We start from the raw sequence: 24187 nt of genomic DNA, 5'->3' as shown, positions 1-24187 counted from the left end.
TACGTCTTGAGTATAATAGAAATGAGAAAATAACCCCATCACCATCAGATAGACATCATCAGCAGCGACTGGCGCTGGCTGAAAGTAGAAGAACAACACCAATTCTTTTTAGGTGATGCTTGAGTCGGGCCGTATTAGCTTGGAAGAGGCCTCAGGATTTACAACCTGCACTACTTGTCAAATTGAAGGACGGTGGTGTTAAAATTGCAAATTTTTAAATATAAAAGTTTGACACTTAAAAAAAACTTCTATTTATTGTGCACGAAGGAGATAGAGATGAAACGTCAAAAGGGATTATTATGGCATGCAATTCGAATATTCCAGGTAACTTTGATTAACAATTTAAAGCGGCCATGTTGTTTTATCAACAACCAATTAGAAATAAATAGTTGCAAATAAAAAAATTGTCTTAAGTTGTTACTTCTGAAGAAAAGATTAAAAGAAGAAAGTTTAAAACGATGAAGATACGTTACGTACGTCAAAAATACAATTCAACTCACGAGTACAAATGCCCAATCAAACAAACAAGTTCCACAAAGTGAAATTATTGATCCAAACTTCTTCAAATAGGATCATTACTGAAAATTTAATTGTTGCAGAGTAATAAAAGGCATTTCTAAGTTATGCTACGAAAAACCACTTATTTGCAGTCGAGCTATGAAAAGGTCATTGTTAGCCTGTTTTGTGAGATTTTTTCAGATGAATTTTTCATTTTCATACATTGGGAGTAAATGGTTTATGAACTTATTTTTCGTTGTGCCGTACACTTGAGTTGCGAAAAGTGTTAACTTCCTTACAGTGCTTAACTGAACGCCAATAGTGCTCCCACACAAACTGGTAAACAAAATTAACCAACCTGTTCATCTACTTTGTTCATTTATCACCGCCATGACATGTTTTATCGATTTTCCAGTGCTCTGTTTGTTTTTTTGATTTTGTTTTGATGTTGTTGACTTTGTGGTTGAAATGTCAAAAGTGTGATTCCACAAATTGGAAACAAAATAAATGGCAGATTGTTCTGATTTTTCCAGTGTAAAAGCCTTAAGATTAAAATGTCAAAAGTGTGGACTTTAATTTTCACTTAAAGATGGAGGAGTTTTTCATATATTGCGACAAGTGTTATCTTGCTTACAGTGTTAAACTGAACGTCAGTAGTGCTTCCACACAAACTGGTAAACAAAATGAACCAAACTGTTCATCTGCTTCGTTCATTTATCACCGCCATAACAGGTTTTATCGATTTTGTTTTGATGTTGTGAACTTTGTGAATGAAATGTCAAAAGTGTGGACTTTAATTTTCACTTAAAGATGGAACTTAAATTTCCCCAATCCGAATTAAAAATAAAGCTGTACAAAAATGAAAAGTGCGGCCAACGACCAACAACTGACGGATGAATGAATAAAAGTGATTTTTTTTACAATTTATAAACCTAATTTATGTGCGAATTGTAAACAAAAAGATAAAAATATAGATTAAGTTAATTAAATAACTAATTAAATTAGCTTTTTCATTGCCAATTTAAGAGAAATTTGAGAAAACAAATGGTTCATCGGGAATTGAAATCTGATTGAAACGAACTGTCAAATTCAATTAGGGTTCCACATACGATCCACACTTCACTGAATAAAATGTTCACGAACGTCTTAAGCTACAAATTTCATTCTAGGATTTGTTGTGCATCTATAAAGACGAATTAAAAAAAAGATGTGAAAGAAATTTCATAATGGACGAATATTTGTTCATTCGTTGGTAGCTCTCATGTGAATAGAATAAACTGAGCTTCAATGTTGCTTCCACCAAATGGAAAAAAAATTAACAAAGTCTGCCCATCACTTTTGTTTATCCGTTATTTTTGGATTTCGTTTCTTGTGGACTTTGTGAATGAAATGTTAAAAGTGTGAGCAAGTTCATACAGCTATAGGAGAAAGAGTTGAGTTTTACACGGTGCTTTCACAAACTGGAAAAAATTAATCCAATTGTTCATTCATTTCCATCGCAGATTGTTTCGATTTTTCCAATGACCTATTCTTTATTTTTTTTTTCAAATTTTGTGGATTGCAAATTTTTTTTTCGCTCTGTTCGCAGAACTACCTTAAGCACATGAGCTACGAACTTCGAACTGTGGATTTTCGCATATTTTGACTCTTCTTTCTTATGAGCTTTATTTTTATTCGCATACAGCGACGTATTGTCAATTTATAATTACTCTTTTCAATAAACAAAACAAGAGTGGTATAATTCTGCAGTAAAAATGAATGCGAACAATTAATTCGTTGCAGTGTGGATGGTATGTGGAACGCGAATAGGGTTTGACAGTTAGTAGCATCCACACTGCAATTCGTTACTACGAAAAAGTTTTTAAAAAATTTCTCGTTTTAGAGAACAAAATGCAAATTTAATTTTCGTAACATTAGTGTCAATTGGTTTCTTATAATTTAATTGTGTTTTTGTTTGAAATTGACTTTTTGAAATGTGTAAAATCACGATTGTTCGTCCATTGGTTCATTCATTGTTCGCTCTCATGTGTAAGGCCCGTAGGATCCTCTTACAAGCTAATTCATGTGTTGGCAGCTGTGGAATGAAATGCCAAAAGTGTGGACTTCAATTTTGACTTAAAGATACAACTCGTAACTGTCCACACGTAAAACTGTACACAAAAATGGCGGCCAACCACCTACAAGCGGCAGATGGATGAATAATGTGATTTAAAACAATTTATAAACCTAAATTCTGTGCAAATTGTGAAAGAAAATATACAAATATACATAAGTTAATGTTAAGTTAATTAAATTAGCTTTTTTATAGCCAAAATATTAAATTTAAAAAAACATATTGTTCTTGGCCAATTGTAACTAACTGTCAAAGTGAATTGGAGTTCAACATACGATCCACACTTTAACGAATAAAATATTCTTTCTAGTCTTTCAACAATTCTCACTTCCATCGGAGATAGTTTAAATTTTTACATTTGCAATCCACAACATTTGAACGAAATCCAAAAAAAAATTAGGAATATATTTATTTTTTTGGAATTAATTTGAAAAAAAATTATTATTAGACTTTGTCGATGTTAAATGCAAATAACTTCTAGTAAAAATAAGTTTTAAGATTTTCTTTACAAGCTTATTTAGATACTGATGGCAACTTTGTAAAATGTCAAAAATGTGAACTTTACTTTTCACTAAGTTCCACAAGGACAATTATGCACAAATCTGTAAGAGAAAAATGGTCTTCAAAGCGGTTTACGTAGCAATCTTAATTCCGTTTAAATCTATGTGAACTTTATATCCTTCTGTAACTGCGAATGTAATTTAGCATTAGAAATTTTTGTTCAAGTGAAAGTACTCTATTTGTATTACAATGGCGCCCTAAGTCCACATTCGAATGCGAAACTAAAAAGATTCACATCCAGCCATGTGCCAAAACAATTGCAGATGGAAAGATGGCTCAAATAGCCAACAAATTAGAAGAAGAACCTCCTCAGATCATGATACTGTCTGTTGCAATTATCCACTTAATAAAGCATTTCCCACAGTGTTCCAAACATTCAGCATCAGTCATGAATCATGATGGTTCTCTTTTCTCCCATCAGCATCATGTCTTGGCCTGGCCTGGCCTGGATGCCTGAGTGTGTCGGATCTAAGCCAATCATTAGTCAGACCTACCGACAACTGTATGGTATGGTATGGTATGGCATTTGGAAGCGGATTTTACGTAGATTTGTCTGCTATAAGGCAAAATAACATCGCGTTAGGTCACATTTTGTAGATTGATCATAGATTTAATGTGCGCTTTTTCCACAAGGTTTCTCCTCTAAGATTCGCAGAGTACAGTGTTAGTAGTTCTCACTATGATCTTTTTGTTTATGCGATCTTTACAGTTATGCAAGGCGTTTTAAGATGATCTTTATGGTTTTATGTTTGGGTTTATGTTCCATTATCGCTTTTTAATGTTAACTGGGACATTTAGCCTACAGGAATGGAGGTCAAATGCATCATAATTTCTCTCGATGCTACTGCGCAGGTCGCTTTTTCGCAAACTTAATGATCTTGCAAAACCTAATCGTTTGTGGTGATCTTTGGTAGTTAAGTAGTTAACTTTTTTTGGGATGTATCGTTAAGATGCTGAATCAGATAAAGTATCTAAGAACCGCATAAATTTGAATTGTGAATAATGAATTGTAAGGGTAAAGTCCTAGTGAGTGGAGTTTTATACCAAAGGTTGGCTATAGTCATCAGGTAAGCCCAAGGTACTTATTATTCAAATAATCATACATTTGTATATGTATGAATACTCTGATCGTGTTTCTATTGGATCACGTAGTCGGTGTTGACGCGTTGTCGGTTATAAAGCGGAAGTTATTGTTCAACTTGCTAGATAAAAAAAAAATAATCTGATCTCGTTTCGATTTCGTTTGGCGGCACGATCGTTTTTTTTTTATTAAAGGCTTTTAAGTCTCAACCATCTCAAGCCTGCTTTATTTGAGATTTTCTTCAGCTTATATAGATATTAACTTTATAAGTCCGTATAGGTTCAAAAAACCTGTGTGATGGGGTGGGGTCCCCTTGGGGTGCAGCTTATAGATATTTGTATTTTGAATTAAAAAGCATTTGACGCCACAATGAGACCCCCATATACGGTTTAAGTTATGTTGGAGTGAGTTGTGTCTTATTATTTATAAATTGGCCTGAGGTGACAAAAATTAATTCGCAATTGGATAATTACCTTGATACAAATATTGATATACTTTATTCGAATGTAGGTATTTAAAAAAGGAGATAATATTCACACATAATTGGATTAATTTTTATCTTGAGTACTTTGATCGATGGTTATAAGAATTCTATTAATAAAGTTTGAAGTAGAATTAAAATTAAAGCTTAAATGACTTAAAGTTCAAGTACCCGGTCTTTTGGAAAACTACAAAGCTAAACTGACATATTTGTTCTTCAAGATATTGGTGACAAATTTAAGTCGAATTAATAAAGGTAGTCTCAAAGTCTTTTTAAGAAGATTTTAAAATAAAACAGAGTTATATTTTTATATTCCAACGAATTTAGTACAAAATGGGTGCTTTATTTTTAGTACTAAACTAGAATTTAAAGACGGTTTGACATTTAAAAATGATAAAAAGGTTCGTTTACAAACGGTTTAGGGTGCGTTCAGTGGATTTTTATAAAGTAAAATTGGCAAACTGTCAGATAAGTTAAAAGATATAAGTTTATTAAAAGTTGTATTAACAAATACTTCAACATGTTTGACATTTAAGAATGATAAAAAGGTTCGTTTACAAACGGTTTAAGGTGCGTTCAGTGGATTTTCATAAAGAAAAATTAACAAACTGTCAGATTAATTAAAAGATATCAGTTTAATAAAAGTTGTATTAACAAATACTTCAACATGTTTGACATTTAAGAATGATAAAAAGGTTCGTTAACAAACGGTTTAAGGCGCGTTCAGTGGATTTTTATAAAGTAAAATTGGCAAACTGTCAGATTAATTATCAGTTTAATAAAAGTTGTACTAAGAAATAGGAAATTAGACCTTTGTTCCTTTTATTTGGTTTAAAAGAAATGCATTTTTAAATAGAAGTTTAGACGCCAAATTAAATGAGTGCATCGTTCCACGAAAGTTGAACAGTGCGGCATAAAATCGCAACAGTTCAATGACAGTTAAGATCTTTGATGGAAATAAATATTTTTAAACGTCATTGGCAAAACTCAAGAATATTACCTCAACATGTTATTGTACGTTTTGTAATTTGTTTATATTCTGTAATAAATTCTGTTAGAAGCGAGTTCATTCTACTTGGTACGCTTTCTCTGTCAAGCAACAAATCACAAAACTGTCAAGTAAATTGTTATGAATTGTGACAGTCTGTATTGATTGACATTCATGTTCATAGAATACTTTTTACTGTCTAGTTGTTATTCATTTCTTTTTTATAATATTCTAATGAGAGAACAAATAACGCAAAAATAATGCAATGAGTTGATTTATTTTAAATAATAAAAATAATTATTCTATGCAAAAGTTGTTCTTGGTGCAAGAATGTTCATTTAAATGTTATAAATTTTATTATTAACTATGTTATATTATGTATGGTTACACCCAGTGCGTGACGGTTTGTAGTTAGTATTTATAAGCACAAAGCAATATATACAATTCGAAAAGAATGGAGTGTATATTTACTAAGTGCTCTACTTGCAAAAGAATATTTATGATTTTAATGAGAACATTAATTTTAATCACTGCCTATTAAAAATATTTGCACCAATTTTATCTGTCGTATTGGGTTAAATTGAAGTGTGTTTTGAAGTATTATGAGATTTAGATGACAGAACTTTTGGTGCTATTATTTTGGTCAAGTGCATCGTGCTAAATAAAATATTGACGTTTAGATTTTGACAATTTAAGGAACATCCGATTCGTTCTAGCTTCACAGTGTTGGCTTTAGAGCAGGTTGAAAGCAACATCTTTTGGCTCATTTTAGTTTCGATGGATGTGTTAATAAACCAAATTGACAGCGTATCTGTTTATTGTTGAGAAAAAATTGCATTCATAGAGAGTGACAGTTTGGTGCAGATTGTGAAGTTGGCGGTACTTAAATTGACTTTTTTGCCATTAACCCCTAACATAATAGATATTTTGCGCAAGCATATTTTAAATTGCCATCTTGATAATGTTCATTTGCCCCCTCGGCAAGTAACTAATTACAGCTATAGCTTCAGTCAAGCTAGAGGTCTTGGGTTCAATCCCTGCCTGCGAAAAAGTTCTTTTTCCAAATTAGCCGTTCGTACTCTGCATGAAAACTTTAGCTGCCCTCCAGATGTTTTCTACTAAAAAACAAAATACTTAGCACAAAACATTGTCATTAAAATCAATCCGGAATCATTTTTGAATGGCTGTTTAAATGTCTTTTCCTTTTGATTAGAAATGAAAATTAAATACTGATCAATCGAAAAGCAGTCATTCTTCGTTGAAAATTGATTTTTTAATTCTCTAACGGATTTTTTTTGTTACTGAACAGCTGATACTTTTATGTTAAAAAGTGAAATAAATCGTTCCACTGATCTGTGTTTCGATTTCACACAATTCTAATGACAGTTTTCTGTCAGATAACATTTAATCAGGAAGTTCTTTTCAATGACAGAATGTTTTAATGATCACTATAAAGGACCTGTCAAAGGAAAAAATTCTTTAATGGCCCCTTAGTTCATTTTTAGTTTCTCAACGATGAAATTGTTTTCAATCAACAGCTGATTGTTTGTTCACACTTTGGAAAAAAGCGTTCAATTTTGTTTGTATTAAAGCCTGTCAGTCTGTCAGTGGAACTTTAAATAATCAATTCTACCCTCAAGTGCTTTTTTCTAATCAAGAAATGCTTGATACTTTTCAAAAATGCATTATTCCAGTTAGGAAATGTGTATTGACAGAAATTCTCAATAAAAGCTGTAACCACCCTGTTAAAACATTCCAATGATTAATTTCAATGGTGAAGACCAATGACAGCTACAGTTAGCCGCTAAATGTGATGTGAAATTTTTAAATAAGAGAAATTTAAGAAATTATTCACCGTGAAATGCAATCTGGGCCCTATTTCATAAACATTGACAGGTGACACTTCTACAAATTTGTCACACTTATGTGACATGTTTTAATTGCATATCTTATTGACATAAGTGTCAGTTAAATACAACGATAATTTTGTCATTTTCAAAGTATGACAATTTTGTCGTGACTGTTATTATAATCTATCATTTAAAATGCTGTATGTTTACTTCCCAAACGATTTTCCAAGTAAGGCAGTACTGTAAAAGACAAAATAACCTTTCATGCAGTTACTGGTGACAATCTCAAATAGTTGCCCAATGCATTTTCTACAAGCCTCCTTGTTTTCTTATGAGCCCTCAAAAATATTAATAATGCTTCAGATTGTTCAACTTGGTGTGGAAAAACTGGTGCTATCAGCCAACTTTTTCGTCTATATCCGCTGTCTCTTAATATTAAAGCATTTGGAAATGACCTACATTATATTTTCCCAGCTTCGTCGTGCTAATGAGCTTTTCCTAAAAAACCCTATCATCGCGAACGGATCCAGGCCAGCGTGCAGAAACATAAAAAAACTAAAAATTTAGGCCGCATGGAAACGTGGCATTGATTGAGTGGTCACCATTTCTGTCAACAAATGCTGACTCATTATCCATCAACAACGCCAGAAACACAAGAAAATTACCAAAAAGGTATAGACATAATATTTTCCGAAGGCTAGCGGTTTTCTTCCCCCATCCGTCAGACTGCAAAATATTTCGAGGCAACGCTGAATGAAACTTTTAGAAACACCCTGTCCATCAACAACTATACATGGTACTGAGCTCCACCAAACTAGTGTAAAGCACATCAAATTTGAGTCTTAGCGTCAATAGCATGGTTTTTTTTTGTGGGATGCTGGAGGTGCCGAACGATTCTTAACAAAATATATTCTGCTGTAGACTCGACTTTTTTCCTTAAATTGATAATCACTTAATGACGCCAAATCATTGTTTATTCTTTGTCTATAAATTCGAGGTTGGCGTACTTCGAGTTCATCATCACTTTCACTTGAAATTATTATATCAAAATAAAATTGTCACCTTAAGTCCGAAACTCAAGAGCTTGTCACAATTTTCAACTACATTCTGACAAAATTGTAACTTGAACTATTTTTTCTGTTTCATAAAAAAATTTTCCTACAAATTTGTCACGGAATTTGTGACAATTTTCAAGAAATCCCTGAAAATTCATTGTCATGATAATTTTTTTATGATCTGAATTCTTGGCAACTGTGGCAAATTCCCCGGCAATTTTACAAAATTGACAAATTTTTTATGAAACAAAATTGAGACAGTTGTCAGTTTTGTTATTTACAAATTATCACATATCGCACCTGTCAATATTTATGAAATAAAGAACTGTCAAGCTCCATTCGCGTTCCACTTAATTTCTGACCAAATGACACAATTTTAAATGTTTATTTACCACGCAATTGAATTAAAAGTTTGGGCTGAGTTTTTCTAGCTATTTGCATGTATTAATGCCAGGTATAAAGGAGTCTAGGCACTCAAGGAGTTATTAATACCCTTAACATGTTTAAGGTTTATACGCAGTGCAAGCTTTAGGAAAATGAATTGGGAAGGATTAAAAAGGAGATACCGATGTCCATTAGTTTTAAAGTTTTGAATACACGTATCAAAGTTATAGGAAAAAACAGAGCTGGGTAAAGCATTCCACGATGTGCGGTTGAAAAAAGAATCTCTATACTTGATGTGCATTCCTAGAAGTACGAGAATTACGGCTGAATTGTTTGAGGGGGGGGGGATTGTAACTATCTAAGAACACTGTTTATAACGTAATAGTTAAACTTGTTTTGGAGGAATGAAGGTTTTGTAAATTACAGCCAGATCAGAAGGGGTGACAAATTTCTTGCACCGTCGGAGAAATCCTAAGAACCTGTCAGCATTTTTGGCAATATCGAATATTTCATCATTTCATAAAAGGTGATCTGTGATACACCTACCGAGTACTGAAAGTTGATTAGTTTAATGAATGCAAGTGCAGTTCATGGATAGCAGCATCAGGCGTGGGTTACGCTGTAACGACAGGAGAAAGTATCGAGTTTTCGAAGCTTTAAATTCTACACGGTTTTTGATTCCCTATTGTACAATGCTGTCTAGATCAGAATTTAATGAACTTATCGTACGCTGCCGTTGAACTTCCGCATCCAAAGGACAAGGAGGAGAATCTAAAAACGAATATGAAGAGCTGACGGTACTGTAGTCAGCGAAACAGTTTGATGAATTAGAAGTGACAGACAAGAGATCGTTTATGAGTATGAGAAACAGATTCGGAGACAAAACGGAGCCCTGGGGAACACCAGCATTTATTTTATATATTTCAGGTTTGAAACCATCCAATACAACCTGTACAATACCTAAAACACGCATTTATCAAACGCTTTTGAAATATCAAGTGCAATAATCTTTCTTTCTCCAAAACGATATAAAGATTTGTTCCACTGTTCGATGAGATGAACCATGAGATCACCAGTGGACCTATTGCAAGGAAAGCCATACTGCCAGTTATCAAGAAGCTTTCGATCTTCAAGATATTTCTTGAGCTGATAATTAATCAGTGTTTCCATGACCTTGGAAAAAGGGACGTAAGTGCAATCGGTCGGTAATTAGAGGGTGCGGTTATCGCCTTTTTGGGGAACGGCTGGAAAAATGCTGTTTTTCATCGGCTCGGAAAGAGACCTGAAATTCTGAAGTGTAATAACACCTCTTCAGAACAATAAGGGGAAAACTATCCGCAGCAACAAGTTTGTACATTTGAAGGTCTTTCAGTACTCTTGCAACAGCACGAGTGCGAAAGAAAATTTTGTACCATAGAATCGCTCATTACGCTCTCAAGAACAGGAGGACCCAAGACACTATCAGGTATTGTCAAATTAACAGCAAACTGTGCTGCTAGCAAATTGGCTTTATCGATCAAGCTCACATAGGGAGTGTCATTGTGGACAAGCGTTGGAACCGAGAATGACGTAGTGTTTCGTACGTTTTTTACAAATGACCAGAAATTTTTACTACCTTTGGGACATTGTAGTATTTTGCCTTAATTTTTGATCATGCAAAAATTTGGCTCGTCAAATGTGTTTGTTATGAATCTTTCTAGCTTGTTTGAACTTATTCCGGTTTTCCTCAATGGGGTTGGCTTTATAAATCCGGAAACTTACATATCTAATCCTAATAACCTCTTTACAGCTCCAATCAAACCATGAATTTTCTCGGGGTTAAATAGATTTCACCATATTCGGGATAAAATTTCCCATTCCCCAAAGAATTATATTTATAACCATATCTGGACTGGAATCTATTTCACTATCTAGGAAGCATAGTGACCAGTTAAAGTTCCTGAAGAATTCATTGAGACCGTCCCAGTTGGCTTTCTCATATTGCCAAACGGTTCTCATAGGAGTTTTTTCTATAATTGGGTTTTTTAGACATGTGATAATTGCAGATAAGATACCATGGTCTGATGTGCCTAGAGGCGGTAATACACTGATTGTGTTTTTATTAGGGTCAGAGGTAAGAAACAAGTCTAGGGTGTTGGCGGATTGGGCTGCAACGTCAGGGATTCGAGTTGGCTCATCGACAAGCTGAGTTAATTGATTCAACTCAGCAAAGACCTCAAAATACCTTCGTTTCGGTGTTGACTGGCCAGAATAACGAAGCCAAGAAGAATTGTGTACATTGAGGATAATGGGCAACAATTCTTTGAATGGAGTCGGACACAGCATAAAATTCGTTAAAAGTTCAATTTCTTTTCAAAATGTTTATAGATATGAAGACATACAAACTCTATTGGGTATCAAATTCATTCCTTTTAGTTAAACAGCTAAGTGGTCAACTTACAACTATAAACTGTAGAGACTGCCAATAAGCGATTACATTTTTATTTCAGTGAAATGGCCGCCACGGCAACAGTTGCGCACCATATCCTTTTCATAAAAAATTTCATCTCAAATTCGCACATTTGCAGTTGTTATTATTTAGATAACTTCACAATTCCATCTTTAAGGCTGAAACACAAACACGCTTCAGTTTTTTTTCGGCTTCCTCTGTGTTACGTTGGTCCTGCTTCGAGGTTGCTTTGAATGACACTTCCATTCCAATATGACATTTCTGAAATGGCACTTCTGTCATAAGCAGCTGTTATTTTTTTTTTTCTCTAAATAAAAAAAAAAAAATATGAGTTTTTGGAATCGAAAAATTTAAATTATATCGGAAGTAGTTTACACAGCCTATAATAACCCATGGGAATCCCTCCAAAATCAAATGTATTTTGTTTGTTGAATTTTGTACAGCTGTTGAGCTGTCAGACAAAGTAAATGTTCAGCAAATTTGAACTAGAGCTTCCGTTTGAAGTCACATTACGTAACATTACGTTATTTCCTTACGATTGTCAAATAAAACGTGAGGTTAAAGCTTCATTGTGATAGCATGCATTGAATTCCTATGGCTGAACTCGTAAACGTCAGGCGAAGCCGAAGCTGAAGCGTGTTTGTGTTTCAGCTATTATAGTCCTAAGTCGATTTCAGAGCATTGGCAATATACTCTTACCTTTTCTTTCACATGGCCTCAATGAAAATAGATGTTCACTCACAAAAACTTGGTGTTGACCATCAAGAACCCTTTCTCGTAAAATAACATGATCAGAAAACATTATCGGTACCTATATTTTTTTTTTTTAATGACGTTGTTCTTATCAAATGTCAAAAGATGACAGCTCAAAAAAAATTACAGCTACCCAAATTAAGGCCTATTCAAAATCAAACCTCTTTTATATGCGAAATGCAAATCAAATTTTTCAGTGGTAAGTTACTCATAAAAGTTGTCTCATAAAAAATTACTAGATAATAAAAAAATGAGACACACGCAGGCAATCTAACGCGTCTCATCACCATTAACAATTATTAATTTATGGTGTATACATTGAAATCAAATCTATTCAGCACGTGATTTGATTACAACTAATGTATACTGCACCTTAAATCGTCTGTCAATATTAAAAATAATTCCACAAAAATCTTTCTATTGGAAACGGGGTTTGTAAGAACGTAGGTTCTTGTAAATATACAGTGACGTTTCTTATACCTTTAATTGTTCATTATTGGGATGTTTGACATTCAATTGTCACTTTAATTCTAGGTTAGTCTATGATCTGAAGCAACCAGGCATTAATATTACAGATAGTTCAATTATAGTGTAGTACCCGTGGCATGATAGTTAGTGCGTTGGACTGTCATGCAAGGGGTCTTGGGTTCAATCCCTGCCTGTGCCACCTTAATTTAATTAATTTTCGCGGGTACTGCTTCTTGCGAGGAATTGACAAATCCTTCAAGAGTAATTCGTGTCATGAAAAAGTGCTTTCTCAAACTAGCCGTTCGGATTCGGCCTAAAATTGTAGGTCCCTTCCATTCCTGATAACGGTACACGCACACAGGAATGGTTGAGAGTTGTAAGTCACTAGGCCCTGGTTCACAACGGACTGTTGCGCCACCCCATTTTTTGAGTTCAATTATAGTACAAATGATAGTTTTTCCATTTCCATAACTTTTTACATATAATGAAACTTATTTACCAGAAAGTAAAAGCAAAACTAAGTCAACCTTGTCGTTTTGGTAAACAATAACAATTTCTTCTCTATAAGCCACCACGCCCTCAATTGATAATCGAATGTATGATCATAATGTAGAATATTGTTGTAGTCGCGAACTATATGCAAATCAATTACCATAGAAATGTTGTTAACAACAAGTTAACTAGTCTACCAATATACCATATTCCATTCCATGTATAAGTTTCAAGCTGGCTAAGGCAACAGACAGACTAGGCTGGGCTTGACCGGTGTGGTACGTACGGTACGACACGCGTCGATAGCTGTCAAAATGTCGATAATTGAATAAGTCACATAATGAATTGACAATATTCAGCATCGGGGGGAGATTCATGTTGTCAGGGGTTGTTAGTCAGGCAAGTCTAAACTCAAAACAAGTTAAAAACTATAAAGCTTATGATAGTCTAGATGAAAAGAGTTGAAATTTCGAGAGTGATTTGTAGTTACAATTAATGACACCCACTGAATTCCATCGACAAAGGGGAAAGAGTACAACATTTAACGCTACGTCCTGGATTATATGATATGAGAGTATTCGTGGGCAAACAAGCCTACAGAAATAGACAAAAAGGTCTAACTTAACTACATCTCGTTGATGAACAAAAAACTGTGGGCTCACAAAATCCTAAAAAATAAACTAGGTCACATAAAGTGCCCAAACAAAAGATATTGTTACAGACGACCGACTTGGTGCGGTTAAACTCTATAAAAGTATAAAAAGTCAAAATGAGTGCAGGGTGCGGACTTGTGGTGCGGGTAAGTCAATATAATAAGACTAAATCTATGGTCTCCTCTATATAGAGCTTCAAAGTGTAAAGCATGTAGGTGGACCAGTCTATGAGAGTTGAACTTAAAATCAACGTTAATGTTAATGTTGTTACTTTCACGATCGTTGAGTTTTATACTTTTTTGATTTTTACTATTTGCACTTGACCCGCAAGTGAAAGTAACTTTTAGATGTTGTTGATTTGCTACAATTTCTATATGGAATGGAAGGTACTTACAATCAGGCTTATTGTTGTTTTTTTTTATTTTTATTTGTGAAGAATGTTGAAATTTGGATTTTGGGAAAAGTTCGGCTATCACATTTCTACCACGGTTTGGTATTTCTTTAAATAAGTTGTATTTGTAGAAAACTTTTAACTGAACAAAGGCTATTGTTCAAGAAATTGAAGACGGATATATAAACACCTTTGATAATTGGAAGGTGGAACTAATTTAAATTGATCTTTTTTGATATTACAGCCAAGCAGATTCTGACATTTATTATTGACTCTTAACAATGTTATGCATTATTTTAAATACCATATTTTAAACTTTCGAAAACGATATATTACAGAATTCAGTGGATCATTAAAGGTTTTTGTGTTTGTCTAGAAACCATTTAGGGCTTTTGATAAATTAATTGCACTGGCATTCATAAAACGGTAAGACCCAGTAAAAGTCATCTGCACCAAAAAAATTAATTTTCTAGGTTAAGGTAATATTTGTTTTTGAAAACATCGTAAAACTGCCATTTTAATGACAAATTGTGAGTTTTCTAAAACAAAATTTATATCCATCTGATCTTATCACGGTTTTAAGCAATTAACTTAAGACGAAACTTACTGAAAGATTAGCTGTTACGAAAATAGTCAGGTCTCGTATTTTGGCAGCCATGTGCAATAATCTTAAAATTCCCAAATCAACAAGGATTATTCGAAATGCAAAGTATACTTTTACCAATAAAAAATGCGTATACGCCTAGTATACCATTTCTAGAATTGACAATATTTTTTATAGGCAAGGGAGATCTTTGAAATAAAAATAACTTTGAATTAAAGTTGAGTTTTTTTTCTTCTGTTTTGAATCCTCGAAAAGTAAATTTTTGTCTTGTATCTTAGAACATACTTTATCTAGAAAACGCATAAGACAAGCTTACTCTTTTGTTTAACTCCTTTTTTTATTTTAAATGTAAATTGTAATATTTTCGTCATTTTGGCGTTTTAAGTTGTAAGAATTTCTATTCCTTAAATTTTTGTTTCGAAACTCCGGCCACTACCATTAAGAAAGACTGATAAGTTTTCAAATCGGACGGAATTGCTCAGAAAAGTTCTTAGTTTCAAAAACGTAACTTATCAGTTGACTCAAAGGTTTTTTTATATTGTGCGCGCACTAAAGGCGTTATGAATAACCTTATAATGATTAAACACAGTGCTAGCAATTCATAAAGGAGGATAGGATTAGAGAGGAGAAACCGATGCACATTGGTTTTGAATGTCAGCACATTGGAATGAGTAGGAAATATTCAGTCAGGTAAAGCATTCCACATTCGCGTAGTGCGGTTAAAGAAAGAATCCCTGTACTTAACAGTATATCTGAAATTGGGCTCAAGGGTAAACTGATGGGCATTTCTAGCAGTACGGTTATTACGGTTGAATTGTTTAAGGGGAGGAATGCAACTGGCTATTTCGCTAGAGCATTGTTTATAAAAATAACGATACAACAACGACAGGCATGAGAACTCGTGGCGGTGTTCGAGGGAAGCAAACGATCACCTATCATTTTTAAAGCTCTTCTTTCAATTCTTTCCAGAAGATTTAGGTAAGTTATTGGGGCTCCAGCCCAAATATGAGAGTTATACTCGAGTTTAGGACGAATAAAGGTAAAAAACTTCTTGCATCGTCGGAGAAAACCTAAACACTTAACAGCATTTTTCGCGATGTCAATTTTTTTGAAAATATCAACGTGATGTGATCACTCCACAACAAGTGGTTTGCGACTGATAGTTGTTCAATCTCCTCGATGCAAGTACCACCCATAGATAGTGGCATTTGGGGAGGGTTACGTCTTTGTGCGACAGTAGACAGCATTGAGTTTTCGAGGATTAAATTCTACACGGTTTTTGAATCCCCATTGAACAATGCTGTCAAGTTCAGAATTTAATGAGCTTATCATACGCTGCCGTTGGTAGTCCACATCCGAAGAACAAGAATCTAAAAATGAATATGAAAAGCAGGGGGTATTTTCATCTTTATGAGGTTAGATGTTTCATACAAAAGATCAGTTTTAAAAATAAGGAAGAGCGTCGGAGACAAAACGTAGCCCTAGGTCATACCAACGTTTATTTTGTGGATATCAGATTTGAACCTGTCCAAGTCCAATACTACTTGAATTGAACGGTCCGAGCTGTAATTTCTAACTCCACAAAGAAGAGATTCATCAATACCAAAAGCACGAATTTTCGATGAGAGAGCTTGATGCCAAAATCTATCAAATGCCTATGCAATGAAAGCCATACTGCTGGTCATTAAGAAACTTCCGTTCTCCAAGATATTTCTCAAGCTGAAAGTTGATCAGCGGTTCCATGACCTTGGAAAGAAGGGACGTAAGTGCGATTGGACGATAGTTAGAGGGGAAGGATGATTCGCCTTTCTTAGGGACAAGCTGGACAAAACCAATCGGAAAGAGACCAGTAGAATAGGACAGATGATAAAACTTACGCAGTGGTTTTGCCAGCGAACAACATTATAGAAAAGGAACAACAAGTTTGCAGTGTTCATTTTAGAGGAAGTTATATTTTACTAACACTGACAAAATTTAAGTTTTACGGAGGAAAATCTTACTTTTGAACAAGTTTACAGTAGATGTTAAGGTACTTCAAGTAATAAGCTTTTGAACGGCAAGTTATTGTACACAGTTTGTTATTTTATGTTAACTCTGGTTTAGGTTTTCATAGGTTTTGATAGTTTTCTGCACATTTCATTTTTTTAAGGCCAATTTCTTGACAAAAATTTGATCCCTAAATCTGGATTTAAAACAAATTGGAGAATTACCCTTTTCGGTAAGAATTTTTTCCTGGCAATAAAATTGCACTTTTTCAATGGCTTTTTTCCAAAACCGACTTCAAAATAAGGTATCACTTCATGTTTTTGAGATATTACTTTTAAAATATGACAAAACACGTCTATAAGCCTTTTATCTACATTTCACTTTATTTAATATGCAGTTATAATATTTGTGTTATAAAACAAATAAATTAAGTGGTGCAACAGTCCGTTGAGAACTTACAACTCTTAACCATTTCTGTGTGCGAGTACTGTTGCCAGGGATGGAATAGACCTTCAATTTTAAGTCCAATCCGACTGGCTAATTTGAGAAAGCACCTTACATGACAAAAACTACTCACGGGTACTGTAAGAGGCAGTACCATCACGCCACGGGTACTACAATCTCTGGCTACTAGTCTTATAAGTTTTCAAATCGGACAGATAAGTTTTCCAATTCATTAAGCCTAAGGCAAAACGAATTTGCTGATTAATTTTTAGATGAATTATGAGATACTTTTCACTGAGTATTTGATAACAGAGATAACATTTCTGAACAAGTTTAGAGTAGATTTTGAGGTACGTCAAATTTAGAGCTTTTGAATATAAAAGTGTAATACTCAAAGCAATGGCAAATTATTATACAAATTTTCTTACTCTATGTTAACTTTGGTTAAGGTTTTCAAAATTTTCAATTTCATAGTTTTCTGAACATTTTTTTGAATTCGGTTAATTTCTTGAGAAAGTTCTGATTTCTAAAACTGCTCGACAACGTTTTTTCATTGCAATAAAATTGCACTTTTTCAGTATCTTTTGATGGCCTTAATTAAAGTACGACTTCAAAATTAATGTATAATGTCAGGTTTTTGAGATATTACTTTTTGAAAATCAGAAAAAACGTATATTAGCCTTTTTAAGGTTATCTAAACTTATGGCTTGCATTTAAAAATCTATAATAATGCCTTTATTTATATCATTACATATAATATTCGAAAAATGTTCATAAGTCCTATAAAAATCTAAGAAACACTGAACCGTTTATGTTAAAACGGTTTCCAACACAAATAGGTAAAACAGTTTAAAAGTACGTTTTGATCTTGTAACTAATCTATTGTCTAAACAATGTTTTTATACCAAGTTTTTGACATATATTAAGAAATATAAAAATAATGTTGAAAACGGGAATTTGTAAAACTTGAGGAAAAGGTTAAAACCAAACTTTGGATTCAAAATCAACACTAAAATTTAAGTCAAAAACGTATTTTTCAAAACTAAGTATAAAAGTAAAGGTTTTCTCAAAAGTTCATATAGAGTCAAATAAAGACTCATAACTAATGAAAATTTCCAGAAAATAAGTAAGATACTTAAACGGTTTAAATTGTATCTAGAAGAGAAAGATTTTAACCATACCATTGTTAAGGTTGTTAAGTCATATTTTGAGTTTTAACTTAGCATTAAGAACCTCGGTTTTGGTTGTATTAAGCAGTTTTGAAAAGAAATATTTTGAAAACCTGGTGTGAAATGCAGGACTTCTTATTCCCTTAAAAAGTTATTGTTTTCTTTGTGGCACAGAAAAGATTTTTAATTATAACTTATTTTTGTATGAAGTGTTTTCAATTTAATCTATATTTGATAAGCTCGTGTGTTGAAAGTTACTTCACCATCATAAAAAAAGAATATTTCAAGTTTAAATGAAGTAGTTGTGCACTTTAAATAAATATTTCTGATAGGGTTTTAAAATCCTTTTTTATTTTAAGTTCTAGTTTAGCTTTCTGTTGTTCAAGAAGAATTGAAAAAAAATGATCGTGAAGAAGAAACAAGCAAAAAGCAATTTCAGTTAGACCAGAAGAACCATTTTAGGGCAATGATTACACTGTTCAACTTCTAATGTATGTATAGGAGGTTCAGTGCAAATTCGACTTCAAAATCAATCAAAATATCATGTTTTTAAGATACAACGATTTATAATTCTAAAAAAAAACTATATAAAGTTTTTTGAGGCGACGTTAATTAAGGAAGAATAGCTCCTTTCAACAAATTTCGTGTTGATTTTCCAAACCTTCAATCCTTTACTTCAAACCGTTTTTTAAAAAGTAAGCCTTCATCTGCTATTCATTTACCTTAAAAAATGATGATGCATTTATGCTAAAACTGTTCTTAACAGAAAAACGATATAAAGCAATTTTATGAATATATTAAAAAAAGAGGCTGCGGTGCGACCCACACTGATAACTTCGCATCTCGTCTGTCGATTTGTCTTACTAAAAGTTTGTACCAACAATATTATTCTTATCAAGAAACAGTTAAGTTTGGAAATCTGGTTTTGTTAAATAGATTTTAGTCGAAAGCAATTTTTCACCAATTTGAGTAGAATTTCTTAAATTTTTACAAATTGGATGAACGAAATAAATTTGAGAGATATCAAGAACAGAATATAATTTTTTACCAAATTTGCGTACTATTTTTTGTAGATTTTATTTTTTTATGAAAAAACGGACTGTTGGATTTTTATACAAAAAAAATTACTGAATATCGAAATCAATATTTTCCGTGAAATAAGAAAAAATTGAAGACAGTATTTTTAATTTTTAAATGCTATTTGAGTCGAAAGCAAATTTTTACCAAGTTTTATAATTTTTTTGTTTAGGTTTTTATTTTTTCTAAAAATTCTATCAATTAGAATTCTCTTAAAATTTTGCTGAATGTTGACAACAATATATTTAAATAGATAAAAGTAGTTTAAAGCCAATATCTCAAAATTTTGAAAAGATATTTGAGTCGAAAATCAATTTTTACCAACTTTTAATAATTTTTTTTTGTAAAAAAAGTGTCAACTCGATTTTTCTCAACAAATGTTGTAAAGAATATTTCTTATAAGTTAAAATTATTTTTGGAAAAAGATATTTGCGTCGAAATTCAGTTTTTAGCAACTTTCATTAAAGTTTTTTTTTTTAGCTTCTTTTGATTTGTAAAAAAAACTTTAGTTGTTTTTTTTTTCAAAAAATATAATTGTTTGGTATCACTTTACAATATATTATTAACTTCCCATAGAAAGTTATTGTAATGGGTCCGATTTGTCAAATTGAAAATTTTGACATTTCTTGACGTTTCAAGGTCCCTAAAGTCGAAATAAAATATTTTTAGAAAGATGTCTGTGCGTGCGTGTGTACGCAAAGTTTTTCGTCGTCCATAGCTCAAGAACCAGTAGAGATATCGATTTCAAATAAATTTTGTTATACAGATAATAAGGCAAAAAGATGCAGAAAGGGGTCTCAAGACAATTGCGTGGGTAGTTTTTTTTACCATAGCAGTTTGAAAAAAGGTGAACATTTTGGTTAACCCTAAATATCTTACGAACCAAAAACGCTAGAAACTTGAATTAAATTTTGTATAATATATTGTAATGTGATATCAAAGAATTATATTTTTTGAAAAAAAAATCCATTTAACGGGTTTTTTTATAAATCAAAAAAAAACTGAAAAAAAAAAATTGTCACCTCCAAAATTTTAGGACTAAAATATGATTTCATCTCCAAAACAATTTTGTGCAACGAAGAATAATGTTTTTAACATTTGAGAAAAATCGAATGGACATTTTTTTTTATAAAAATAAAAATCTAAAAAAAACATTACTCAAAGTTGGTAAAAATTGAATATCGATTCAAATATCTTTTCAAAAACTTGAAACTTAGGCTTCGAACTTATTTTATCTTATAAGAGCTATTGTTTTCAACATTCTGAAAAATTTTGAGAAAAATCTAATTGACAGTTTTTTTTGCAAAAACTAAAAACCTAAAAAAAAAATTAATAAAAGGTGGTAAAAATTGATTTTTGAGTCAAATATCTTTTCAAAAATTGTAGATATTTTCTTAAATTTACTTTTATCTTTCAAAAAATATTGTTGTCAACATTCAGTAAAATTTTGAAAAAATCAGATTGACAGTTTTTTACAAAAAATTAAAAACCGAAAAAAAAATAAATAAAAGTTGGTACAAAATGATTTTCGACTCAAATAGGTTTTCAAAATCTAAAAATATTGGCTTCAAATTTATTTTATTTCACACAAAATATTGTTTTAGATATTCAGTAATTTTTATATAAAAATCCAACAGCCCGTTTTTTCATTAAAATTAAAATCTACAAAAAATAGCACGCAAATTTGGTAAAAATTTTGCTTTTAAGCAAGACAAATCGAGAGAAGGGATGGGAAATTATCAGTGTGGGTCGCATCCCAGCCTCTTTTTTAAATGTTATGGTTAGAAAACCACCCACAAAATTTTCTTGAGAGCCCTTTCTGCATCTTTCTGCTTTTTTATCAGTATAACAAAATGTATTTGAAGTCGATATCTGTTTAGGTTCTTGAGCTATGGACAACGAAAAAAACTTCGTTAACGTTCGGATGTACGTACACACGCACGCACAAACATCTTTCTAAAAACCTTTTATTTCTAATCTAGGGACCTAAAAACTTCAAGAAATGTTAAAATGTTCAATTTGTCAAATCGGACCCGTCACAATTACTTTCTATGGGAAGTTAAAAATGTTGAAAACGTATGGATCTGAAATCGGAGTTTGGATTCAAACTCTAAAAATTCAAAACTTCATATAGAGTCAAATAAAGAACAAAAACTAATGAGACATTACAGTGAGATTCTAAAATGATTTTAACTAAGAATTAAAATCCCAGTTTTTTGTTGTCTTCAGCAATTTTCGAGGCTCATATTTTAAAAACGGGATGTGATAGACAAATTATTTTTATTACATTTTTTTATTAAGTTTTAGTTTGTAAAAAAAACGTAGTTTTGTCGATCAGTGTAAGAGATCCAATATCCTTAAAATTCAATATTCAATTCAATAGGAAATGATTACAAATGAAGAAATGCTTAGGGCCTCAAAATAAGTTTTGGAACAAATTTTCCAAAAATAAGATTTTGATGACTATAAATATTTTGCAAGTTGGTGTTTTTAAAACTTCTGAAAGTTTTCTCAGTAAGCTTGACAGAGCAGAAGAATTAGAAATAAACCTTATCATTCAACGAGAAGTCAAATAAATTGTCTTCCTGTTTGAAATCGAAATTGAGGAATCGAATAATAAAATTTGGTATCTCAGTGTTTTGACAACGAAACCGAGAAATCCATAGAACTTTGTGTACATATGTTTCTGAGAATACAAAAATCTCTAATATTCTTAAAGCAGATAATTTATTTTTTTATTCGAATATAATTTTGATTTAAATTATATCTAAAACAGAACACTGGACAATTCAGAAATGTACAATCCTATCTACCTTCTTTTGACGAAACATTGGTTAGGAAAAAGTTCAATAACATACCGAATTCTGAGACGAAGACTAACAGACTTCTTTTAAGACGCAGACTAGCACGATTTAGAGTTCTAGGCGAAAACTGGAATTTATTTGTCAACATTTTTGTTTAAAGAAAAATCAGGCGATTTATTTAACATTTCGAAATCTGTTAGTTTTCGCCTGGAACTCTGACAATCCATAGTGACTAAATCGTACTAAATTGATGAAAATGAAATGTAATTTAAGAAAACTTTGAAAATTGAAATTATTTCCACAACTTATATTTTTCGAACAAATCTAAAAAACTTTTAATTGATTTGAAGAAACATTTCGTATGTAGGTCAGAAAAGTATGTTTTTATATAATGTACGTAGCTTTTGACTGCAATTTGCGTGTAGCAAGACTATCTAAAAACTTATCATGGTTTTTTGACATTTTGGTTTTCAACAAACGCAAGATAATTCCTTAAAAAAACTCCATAATTTCTGTATCGAAATATACTAAAACATCAATTGACCTATATTTAACATTCATCCTTCAACTTTCCATATACATCAATTACCAAACAACCTGACTACTTAAAAGGTCCAAAAATGTAATGCCCTTTAAGAACGAGAACATAAAAAAATATCAAATAGTACCTCACTTAATAACTTAACTTAATGTGATTTGAATTTTAAAATAACAACAACAAAAAAAAACTTAAGATAACAAAATCAACAAATTTAAAATTCACCTTTGCATCCATGATCAAGAAGAAGATTGGTTTTACAATATTTTACGTAATAAGCGTATTTTTTTTAAACTGAGCTGAACTGAACTAAACGCTGCCGCCCGGTCCGTTGCGTCTTCGAATATGCAATTAACAATGCAAACAATGTCGCTGCAGTTTGCCAATTGCAGTCAGCTCCTGTTGCACTTTTTGTTTGTTTTTCGTGTCTTTGAACCGCGAAGGTTTTGTTATGGATTTATTCTTCAGATACACTTAACTTGAGTTTGTTTTTTTAAAATAACCTTTTTTTTGAAAATATTTAAGATACAAGTCACAGATTTATTTATGTCAGTTAATTGTGTTTGCAGTTCACGATTATCACCCACAACACTTTAAAGTTGAAGAAGGTTAAGTTCTGACTTAAATTATTTTCCTTTACAAAATTTTCAAACAAATTATGGACACAAATAAAAAACACTTTGAAAACCCAAAAAGTCGGAAAATAAAAAGAGAACACAACAAAATTAAAATCCAACTGATAAGGCAGTTATCCTGTACACCAACCACCTAAAACTGTGAACTCACCGAGAGCGATTGAGCAAAATTTAAAGACTCGAAACCTTTTATACCTTTCTCCAAGTTGAGTGGCGGATTCAAGTATCTGAATCTGAATCTGACTTGGCCAGCTGGAGTCTACCTATAGACAAACAGCTAGATGGATGAATCTGTTTGTAAAAATATCTAACTCGGTTGAAGCTTCGAAAAGTAGAAGGGGGTCTGGCTCTGGGTTAATGTTGTAGTCACTGTTGTTTCTACTGTTGCTGCTGCTGTTGCTGCTACTTCTAGGTGCTGAGCTGCGCAGCGCTGCGGTGTGTGCTGGCTGCAGCCAATGTTGGTGGTAAATTTGTCTATTACAAAAGATTGTTCCCTATTGTCGGCTTGGCGGTATAGATTTTAGATCATATTGGGCTTGGCTTGACTTTGCTTGACTTGGTAGTTCATTGCGGACGCGAATTTGGCTTTTGGGTTAGTTGAAGATGAAGATGAAGAAGAAGAAGAAGTGCAGTCGAGCGATTGATCGAGTTCGTGCGAATCTGCCCCAAGAGCACTTTAGGTAGATATAGGATGGTATAAAGTAGGTTTATAC

The 24187-nt window shown here is 32.5% G+C and overlaps 1 protein-coding gene across 1 annotated transcript in view; it reads right to left on the bottom strand.

Moving 5' to 3' along the window:
- LOC129942695 (uncharacterized) overlaps positions 1–23648 on the bottom strand; it is a 31382-nt gene extending 7734 nt beyond the window's left edge. The window contains exon 1 of the mRNA XM_056051742.1: positions 23065–23648. Within this exon, the coding sequence (XP_055907717.1) occupies positions 23065–23076 (12 nt within the window). The 5' untranslated portion in view covers positions 23077–23648. The remainder of the gene's footprint in view (positions 1–23064) is intronic.
- Positions 23649–24187: the final 539 nt, after the last annotated feature.

This window comes from Eupeodes corollae, chromosome 1 (genome assembly GCF_945859685.1).
Source record: "Eupeodes corollae chromosome 1, idEupCoro1.1, whole genome shotgun sequence".
NCBI lineage: Eukaryota > Metazoa > Arthropoda > Insecta > Diptera > Syrphidae > Eupeodes > Eupeodes corollae.
The sequence above is the reverse complement of the archived record's forward strand: the minus strand, read 5'-3'. Positions and strand labels throughout refer to the sequence as shown.